The 10,933-nt window shown below is 31.5% G+C and overlaps 1 protein-coding gene across 1 annotated transcript in view; it reads right to left on the bottom strand.

The window, feature by feature from the left end:
* Window positions 1–5,646: 5,646 nt before the first annotated feature.
* Window positions 5,647–10,933, bottom strand: part of LOC129234176 (AMP deaminase 2-like) — a 65,056-nt gene continuing 59,769 nt past the window's right edge. The window contains exon 16 of the mRNA XM_054868087.1: window positions 5,647–10,316. Coding sequence (XP_054724062.1) covers window positions 10,116–10,316 — 201 coding nt within the window. The 3' untranslated portion in view covers window positions 5,647–10,115. The remainder of the gene's footprint in view (window positions 10,317–10,933) is intronic.

Below are 10,933 nucleotides of genomic sequence, written 5' to 3'. Positions count from 1 at the left end.
ACTCGTTTTCCTATTTCTTGAAACATAAAATTAAGAATACATTCAGAATCTATACAGTTCTCTCAGATTTTCTGTACTTAAACGCAATTTTTATTGCGATTGGGCTTTTAGATTTTTTAAGCAAAAAAAAAAAAAAAAAAAAAAAAAAAAAAAAAAAAAAAAAAAACAACGACACCCAAAGTTGACTATGCAAGCAGGCGTTACTACCTCAGGGGTTAATGTTTAAAAAAATTTAATAGCTTATTTTGAATGTTCATTTTTGATTGTGTTCCTCTTCAATAGCTTTTCCAACCAAGTCCGTTCAAAACATATTTGCTTTAAATTTCTCCGGAGGAGCTAATGTTAAGTTCTTTTTGAATTATTCAAAGTTGAACAAAAAGTTGTATAAATCAATAAATGAAATATGGGAATGAGATGTTCTGCCTCAGATATGTCTCTCTCTCTCTCTCTTTCTCAGAAAAAAAAAAAAAGTTTTTTTTAATCGGAGTATTTCTTCAAAAATTGTTGGGGGGGGGGGGGGGGAGACATACCAACAGACACACATTAGTGATATTTTTACGATAGATTAAGCCGTCTTCTGTACCCTTTTTACTTCCTAGTACATAGTACAGGAAGTAATGTGGGGAAATGTGGGACAGTGAAATAGCTGGGAAAAGTGAAATGGTGAAATATTTACTCTGCTTTTAGTGTCACTTAACTAGTGATATTTTAACTGTGCAGTAACATATATGTAGTCTATTCCAGTCAAGAAAAAATTACTTCTGAAAATCAATGCATATGATAATACAAACCATTTTCAAAAATTGCTACTCAAATTGCAATATTTTGTTGTAACTCAAACATTATCGTCGATTATTAAATGATAAAGTTCGTGTTATTAACATTTTAAATATTAATTGGGACCTTCTAATATTCGGTGTAGTATTTATTTATTCAATATTAGTCTGTATTTTTAATATTTTTCATACTTGGTCAAGTGAATGGGGCAAAGTGAAACAGTTCATTTCGTTTATCCATTCAATCATTCACTAAATCTCTTACCTATTCATTTATTAAATTATTCATTTACATTCCTTCACACTTAATAATTCACTTATTAATTCATTCTTTCACTTATTTTATTATTCATTCACTATTTTATTCACTCATTTATTTATTATCATGTATTTTAACTAATAAATTAATTTACTAGTTTATTGTTTCATTACATTTTCATTTGCTAAATTATCCTTTTATTTTCTTATTATTTTGTTCAAAAATATTTTTTAAAATTGAATAGAAAGTATTTCATTTGCAAAATATTTCATTTTTCACTTTGCTCTATGAAAAAAAAGTGAAAATTTGCTACTTTTTTTTTTGAAGGCACAATTTTACTGCTAAAAATTAAAAATGCTTCAATGCAAGTTTTATTTTTAAATACAATGTTCTTTCTTTATATACTTCAAAACAAATTTCCAATTTGTTCATTTTGAAAAAGGTCTGTTATCTTAACCATTTCACTTTGCCCCACATTCCTCTATTTGCAAACAAAATTGCCAGGGCCGGATTTAAGGGAGGGCAGGCAGGGCTACTGCCCCGGGGCCTCCACAACAAAGGGGCTTCTCCACAATAAAATTTTTACAAAATATCCTGACTTTCACGGGTCGAAAATATCGGATATATACATATATATCAAAATATTCGGATATATATCAAAGTATCGGGTATTTTCGAAAATATGATGATCTTTTCGAACCCTCATTAGGGGCCTCCACCCCTTCGTTGTCCCGGGGCCTCCACACTTCCAAATCTGGCCCTGAAAATTGCACTCAAATTTCGGCCTAAGTTTCCATTTTAATTACGTTTTCGCACGTGCATATGAACCAACGAAAGTCTGGACAACAGAAATATATCTACTTTGACCATTCCTGAGTCAATTATCACAAGCATTTTATTGGCAACTACATGTGTATACATATGTGGAAAATAGCATCTATTTTTTGTTTAAAGTAATTTAGTTAACGTATAATACGATTGAAAATCATATTTTAGTGATGTACAGTTAACATTCGAAACAAGGCATAAACCAAAGTTTGAGTGTGTTTGTCAAATCTTAAAGCAAAATAAAGAGCTTTTTTTTTTTTTGGTAATTGTATCAGAGAATTATTTACATAGATATTCATATTTATTTCAGAAACATTCATGAACTATGTCGAAAAAGATGCCCAAGAAAGGTTTAGAAGAAGCCAGAAAAAGAAATAAATAGTCACAAATGCCAGAAAATGTGTTACATTATTGCATAAAGCGATATGATTAGACCACTTGAAGTATGTACCACGAGAGAAAATATCAAAACATGCACTCAAAAAAAATTTTTTAAATAAAAATTTATACTAAATTATTGGGTTCCTTATTTATTGGAAATGAAAACACAACTGACTGCAATGATTTTTCTCAAGTTGTCTTCTGTATACAATTTCTTCAGTTTTAAATAAAAAAAAAAGAAATTCCAAGAATATTTTATTAAAATTCATTGCACATACTACATTATAAAATTAAATACTTGTTTTTTGTTTTGTTTTGGTAACATGTGGTAATGTAAACTATTTTTGACAACATTTCTGATTGTAACCATGAAAAAATCAAGCTGTGCATAGTTATTACAACAACATATATATATATATATATATATAGATATATAGTATAATACAGTGGTTAGAAATAATGTGAATGCTTAACAATATCGAAAAAATACGGAGTAACTCAAAAACTACCGAGCAATTTTTTTTTTTTTTTAATTTTTTTTTTTTGACCAAAGAAAGCAGATAAAATTCATATTTCTAAAAAGAAGGGGTTATCCTGCGCTCATTAGTCACACCTCAAGAGTCACCCTTTATCTTAGAAAACAAATCTGAATGTGGATTTTAAAAAAAATGATTTGCTGAGTTTATCTTATGTGAGTATTTTTATTGAAATATCATTGATATTCATAAAGATATTCACATTTCTTTGACGAATTCAAATTATTTTTATATGTACTTACTTTTAAAACGTGGAACTTTTATATAAAAATTTCTCTTTATAATACTGATGTAAATTTGACTATACAATATAAAATTTCTCAAGATATACAATTAGTCAATGATTATTGCAAATATCTAACAATATTTCACATTAAATATAAGTTGAGCACTCTAATAAAAACTTTAAGAAAAGTAAAAATACCAATTTAAATGCATTGAAAAGTCCTTTCATTTTATCTAAATGTGAGTTTCACTTTTAATTTATTAGACAACAAAACAAATAACATTTGTAATAAAATTTTTCAAGGTTTTAACGCATTCCATAAATATGAATTGAATCTTTTTTAAACATAGCAAATAAACTTGGATAGCAAGAACAGATCATATTTACATCACAAAGTACAACACACATGCAACTAATTTCAGAACACATAATAAAGAAATACATTGGAAAAGAAGAGATCCTTTATAATACATCCATGATGTATTTGTAAGTACCAAGAGGAAAACAAGTCTTCTCTAAGGATATATAGTTGAATCCCGAATTACGCGAGGGTGCGTTCCAAGACCCCTCGCGTAAATCGAAATTTCGCGTTGTGGCGAAGGGCTTGTGTAAGAACTTATATAAATATAGGGGAGAGGAGGGAGGAATGGGACAGTGGGAGGAGTGGGACAGCTAAAATTATGGCAAAATAAGTCACTTTATTTTATTGTCAGTTTGACCACTAGAGGACCTGTTTATAGCTTTTTTTTTGTTTCATTTTTGCAGTTTATCCAGCAGGAAGTTTCAGTTAATAATTGGAAAAAGTTAAATTTCTCACCTCCAAAGTAATTTTCTAATCTATTTTTAGTTTTGTTTCTTTATTTATGTAATTTGTAAAACTAACATAATATATTTTCATTGTAATCTTAAGGATATAATGTATGCTTATCTGCAATTTAATTAAGCCTAAAACCAGCATGGTTTATGTGACAAGTTATTTTTTAGAAGCAATGTGTAGAGCGAGGAATGGGACACTCTGAAGAGGGAGGAATGGGACATACGCCATAAATATGTCCCTTCTGTAGAGGGGCTGTTCAAATATTACGTAAGCATGTTTTTATCATTTTTTGACCTCTCCTCCCCCTTGTGAGCAGAAATCTTTTCAAAGGCACTGGGCCATATAATTTGCCAACCAATTTTGTTAACACTGGACAACCATGACAGCCATGTTACAGTTGAAATAATCAACACGGCAAGAGACAATGGTGTTTTTATGTTAACGTTTCCGCCTCATTGCAGTCATAGGCTTCAATCACTAGATATATCAGTATATTCCTCATTTAAAAGCCGGTTTAATGCAGCTTGCAATGATTGGTTGATAAACAATCTGAGAAAAACTATTAACATCTACCACACAGCAAAGTTTGTTGGGATTTTCCTACCATGCATCATTCACACCAAAAAATATTACTTCCGGGTTTAAAAAACCTGGAATATATCCATTTAACAGCGAGCCGTTTTGAGATGAAGAGTTTTTGACATCGTATGTTACAGACCATCCCTTGTCGGTAAATAAGGATAATAACAGTAGTTGTCTTCCTTCACCATCTAACCCACCTGACAATCCTGTTAATATCGTTGTTAGCATGCCATCCTCATCTCATATTTTGTCGCTTAGTCCTGCAGACATACGGCCATTTCCCAAAGCAGAACCCAGGAATCCCCTGAAGAAAAATAAAGGAAAGAAGAAAAGACGAACAAAGATATTGACAGATACCCGAGAGAAGATAGAGATTGAAGAAGCAGAAGCTGCCAGACTAGAAAAAAAAGCATCAACAAAAAACCTGCATGCAAAAAAACAAAAAAACTAAAAGTTAAAAAAACATTTGAGTTTAAAGATGAATCCAGTGAAAGTGAAGGGTCAATTTCCTTACACGACACTTCAGATGAAGAAATATTTTATCCTCATATGCATGATGACGTGAAAATAGCACAAGAAATTGACTGGATGGAGGACAAACCAATCATAGGAGAAAATGAATTTGTGCTTGTCAAATTCTTTACCAAACGGTCAATTGTTTACTATGTTGCAAGGGTGGAGAGCATTTATGATACTGAAAGCTACAATGCAAAATATATGAGAAAGGACATGAAAGGAAATTTTAATTTTCCTCAACAGGATGACTGTAGCATTATAGATAAAACAGATATTATCATGAAATTACCGCCACCAAAATTGGTTGTTGGGACCAGTAGAGCACAGTCTTGTTTTTCTTTTAATGTGGACCTTTCTAATTATGACATTCGCTAATTTTTCTGTAATTTTCAAATGTGTCCCACTCCTCCCACCCAAGAGGGAGGAATGGGACAAAATTCTTGAAATTTGTAATTAGTCAAGTGTGAAAATAATAAAGTGTTTAAACATTGTGTACATTTTTAAAATGTAGTTATAACATGCAAGTTTATTGTGTGAGCTTTTGCATTTATGAATAAGTAGAGGATTATGAATAAGAATCATTTATGTGAAAAGTGTCCCAATCCTCCCTCCTCCCCCCTACCTAATTATTTTAAACACATGTAAACACCTCCTAAAACTGTTTAAAATCATTTATCAACTATAAATTTCTGTTTCTTACATAAAAAACTGAATTTTTATTTGTATTTTGAAAAAAACCGTTTTATTCAACCCAAAATACTGCTACGATGCACAAAATCAGTGATCAATGGGAAAGAAAGAAAAAAGTAAACCAGTATGGTACGTACAGTATGTAGTAAGAAAAACAGAAGCACTATAGTTGTAATGTATAGTAGATCCAGTAATGATATTTGTAACATAAAAAAGTGAAGATGATGATTTATGCTGCGTGATCAAACCGTTATTCTTAAAATTTTTTAAATAAACAATACAGTTGCTTCCCTAATTTTTTTTAATAATGTTTCCATCTATGGAACACCCCTCTTCCTGGTTTCTTAAATTCACAATGCCAGAGCAGCTTAAATTTTCATAATTTTTTCATTTTCCTTAGATACTACTCGGTGAACTTTTACGGTTTTCTTTTCTGGACTTTTAGCTGTACATATGCAAGATTCACTCATACCTTATTGTCGTGCTACCTTCAACGCATTTTACAGCTGCTCATGCACATAACCTTTAGCTTTTCTTTAATTGTCAGAAACTTTCTCTTTTTCTTTCATCTTCAAACTTTAGATCAAACGGCGCTCTTAGGCGTCATTATATTTTATCAACATTCACATTTAGAATGAAAAAAATAAATGGAAAATGAGGAGTATTTGTTAAGAGATGTTCAGACTAGTACGATGTGGGAACTTCCGCTCTCAGTGATGCTAAAGGGATGAAGGTCCATTCACAAAAAAAAATTTTTAGTAGCCAATAACAAAGCTGATACTTACATACCGCAATTCCGTTCCGAAAATTTTCGTGTTGCGGGCGAGGAATTCACGTTATGTCTAAAATTCTTTACTGGTGAAAAAAATCGCGTTATAGCCATTTCGCGTAAGTCGGATCGCGTTGTAGCGGGAGTCGACTATATAACCCCCATTCTAAATCAATATTGCACAAAATTATATGAAGCTCCACAATCCACACTCTCTTAGCAGAACCCGGATGTCAAAATCCAAACATTAGGTGCTTTAGTCTGCAGGTAATGTATTTTATAAGACTTCCATAAGTGACTGGCCATCTACTATACATGTTATGAAATTTAATTTAAAAAAAAAGCACTAAAAACATGAATGAAAAAAGTTTGAATGAAAATAAATGCATGTTTTCCTGTGAGATTCCTACAGCAATTTAAGATAAAATTTGCTGAGTACAGAATTAACAGGGAAAAATATTATCTAACATAAGAAAGCAAATTCTTTGCATAAAAATTACGTATATCTAAAGTGCAAAGAGGAGAATATACATACACAAACACACACACAAATATATATATATATATATATACACACACACACACAAGGGTGATCAAATGAAAAGGTACGAAACGACACAGTGGGTACAAATGTTTACTTTATTCAAAATATAAACCATAGGCCTGAGCACAACGATCCCACTGATGAACAAGCTGTAGGATTCCTTGTTCCCAGAATCTCTGTGCCTGTAAGGAGACCCAGTCCTTCGCAGTGTCCTTGAGTACTTCGTCCGAATTGAAGAGCTTCCCTTTCTGGTGTTTCTTCAATGGACCAAATACATGGAAATCGCAGGGAGACATGTCCGGACTGTAAGGTGGATGGTAGGGCTTGGTCTCTCGTCATCACCCACACTCTCACTGCCTGCACGAAAACAGGCACTCCATTTTCTGACAGACTTTTCAGAGACACATTTCTCCCCGTAAACGGTCACCATCTGCCGATGAACAGCTGCCGGTTTCTCACCTCCCCGCTGTCAGAAATTGGATAACACCTTGCTGCTCCTCACTCGTCGAACTTTGCAACGGGAACGCCATCCTGTCCTCATACGGACTGCCTCATCATTTGGACGCTGCTTTTTATACGAGCCTTTGCTCTCTCCTACGCATGCTCCAATCCCAGTCAGAGAATCCAATGGCACCCCGAGATGTCTCGCTACATTCTCCCATGGCGGAATATGCAAATATTTAACTGTTTCATTTTTATGTTGTTTCGTACCCTTTCATTTGATCACCCCTTGTATATGTATATATATACACACAGTGAAATCCTGTTACAACGAACTTCAAGGGACCACAAATTTTGTTCGCTGTAACGGGAATTTTGTTGCAATGGAATTCAAGCAATGTAACAGCAATTTAATTTGGACTAAAAATTCATTTCGTTGAAACAGAAATTTCGTTGTATTGGTACTAGCAGTAACGGGATTTCACTGTATATCACACATATTATAATTATGTGTCCTGCTGTTAATCTAGAGAGTTTATCAAGTATCACCATGATTTAAATGCTTTCAACCATGTTTCAGTTTTTCATATTTACTTGTGCTTGATGCATTGGTTTTGTTTTAAAAATATTTATTTTAAATGAACATATAAAGATTTATATTCTGAAACATAATTTTAAAGCAAAGATAAACAATACTAAAAATTCATGTCAAAAACTTGATGATTGATAAGAAATACGGAAGGATAAAATTTGATTAAAACTTCATTTGCATGATTTTGTTAATTGGTTATGTTTATTATGAACTACTTTAGTTTATTATGAACTAGTTAAATTTCATAATAACGGTATTTTCAATGGACAAATTACATCTGATACAAATGCAAAGGTTATTCCAACCCAGTTCAATTATTGAGAAAAATAACTGGACAAAAAGAAAATACTAAACTACTTCACACCTCCTTACACCTTCTGATAAAATGTTCTAAATTATTGGCACATTTATAAATAAAGTTCAAACAAAGAAAGTACAAAATTGATACTCGGAGACACAATATTAATTTAAATTAATGTTTCAAACCTATGTACAACAACCAAAATGAAGTCAATTATCATATTTATTACAATTATTATTCTTATTTATTTACTTATTTATTTTTGGAGAATATTGAGGTAAAACTGATTAAGAGAGCTATGCTGTATAAAAAATACTAAAACTGAGGGAAAGGAGGGGTGGGGTATGCTTTAAAAAACTAAAAATGATTAATATATTTAATTTCAGACACATAAACAATTTGATTAGATTACAGCTGTTGACTGAATTAAAACTGGTCCCTTAAAAGCATTAATAAAGTTTGATTATTTAAAATGCTAATTCATTCGAATATCTTGATATTTAGATTAACAACATGATAAAGAGGGGTAGGAACACACATCATAAAGTATCACAATAATTTTGAAACATACGATTTCGGTACTTAGTAATTTTGTATACACACTCACAAACACATAAATACAAATGACGTTAATCTATCGATTGTTCTACCTAATAATATAAAATCTACTTATTAATTCTTACATCAAATATATAAGTCAAAAATACTATCACAGGACACTTTTATTCTTAACAATCCTATATATGAGGCAGTGAGAAGCAAAGGGATATAAGTCAAATTTTTGAGTAAAACATGTGTAAGATTCCAATTTAAGGTAGGCTTTCATCGTTTGATCTAAAAGTTTTTCTAAATTGTGTTGTGTAGAAGAAACATTTTCCCAGGGCCACCCTTACCTTCTCTTGCCGCAAAACAGACAATAGTTTCTCCTACTAATTGTACAAATTAGCTCCAAATTTTTATTTTTGGCACTTACACCCCTTTCCTTCTAGGTGCTTCATATATACATATATAAATATATAAGCAACTCTAAAAGTGTAAAGATAATTTACATTAACAAAAAAAAAAGTTTTTTACAGATCAGTAGCACTTTATTTGAACTAGTTTGACTGTAAATAATAATGTTTTTTTTTTTTTTTTCAATTTTATTTTTCAGTACAAGAAATGTATGAAACAGTGTGTGATTAAGTAATTAATATCACAATTATAAAAGCATCTTTTGAAGCATTATTATTACAAATCTGTTATTCTTAAAGTATAAATCTTTAAATGAAATTTTTTAAATTTAGCAATAAATACTTGCAAGAAAAATGAATCAAACATTGTCAAATTTATGTTAATGAACAGAAGAATTTATCATTAATTTTAATTTTACCTTACAACATATTTAAAAACTAGAACTATGTCGCATGCTAATGATAAATTTTACGTACACAGTTGTACACAAAAATTAGTAATTGAATAATGCTGCTACAAAAAATGCTGTAAAACAGTTTGAACATAAACTGCAGAAGAATTTTGCTCAACATAAAAGAAATGCATAATAAAAAATAAAAGATAGGCAATCTTTTCTTAGACTTTAAATATAAGAAAAAAAAAGAAAAGAGGAGAGATACAATTAGCAATTTAAACCCGATAAATTATTACAATTTTCAAGAGTACTTATCATAATGGTTTCCATTTTAAAATGATTCAAATAACATTAAATAATAATAATGTTTTGCCAAGAAAAAATTAAAACTATTCTAACACATCCCACACACCAATATATTTTTAAAAATAAATTCAACTTTTATCATTTTTACCAATAACAATTAGTTAACAACTCCTAGACTCACATGTTTAAGTCGTCCAGCGTGTTTAAACTGAAGAGACTTGATCCTGATTGACATTATTTGCTGCTTTTGATTGCAATAAACGAGAATATGATATTGTAGTCAGTTCTTCTACTAAAGTTTCATATCTGTATGACACTCTTATGTCTGGGACATTTGTGCGACTGATATCATTTCCTGCGACACCTTCCTTTGTGTAGTTTGAACCAAGCCAATATCTCTTCCACTAGGTCAAAAATAAGGCATCAATGCAAATAATATTCTCATACAAATTTCATATACAATCTACTCTCGATATCTCAAATCCGCTTAACTCAATTTTCCACTTATGTCGAAATTTTTTGTTTTTCAACCGACTTCAAAAAGGAGGTTGTTACTTTTTTGTTAACTCAAAGTCCACTCTGCTTATCTGGAAGTTTCAAGCAATCATGTTAACATTTATTGTATTTGTTTTCGCTTGTTTGATTTTTAATAGGGAAACCAACCAACCACTTGACCTGCAAATGTCTTGGAAAAGAATACTTGCAGCCATGTTTATTATTTACTCCTTAGTGGTTATGGCAGGAGTTTTATTGACAGGTCACCACCTCTTTCGCCAAGAGAAAGAGCTGAACCAGGCCCGGATCTGCGTACCCGCAGACCCCACAGTACGGTTGGCATGTCCTCAAGCCCCCAACGGTCCAAGAAATTGAAAAAAAAAAAAAAAAAACAGCACTAAGACTTATTAACATTGCAAATATACAATGCTGGCCTCTGAGGAGGGGTCCTACAGATTTTGTAGAGTGGGGGGGGGGGCAAAATTTATAAATTCGGACAGGAGCTTAACTCTTGTTTGTTGTTATT

The sequence above is a fragment of the Uloborus diversus genome, chromosome 1 (genome assembly GCF_026930045.1).
Source record: "Uloborus diversus isolate 005 chromosome 1, Udiv.v.3.1, whole genome shotgun sequence".
NCBI classification, from domain to species: Eukaryota; Metazoa; Arthropoda; class Arachnida; order Araneae; family Uloboridae; genus Uloborus; species Uloborus diversus.
The sequence above is the reverse complement of the archived record's forward strand: the minus strand, read 5'-3'. Positions and strand labels throughout refer to the sequence as shown.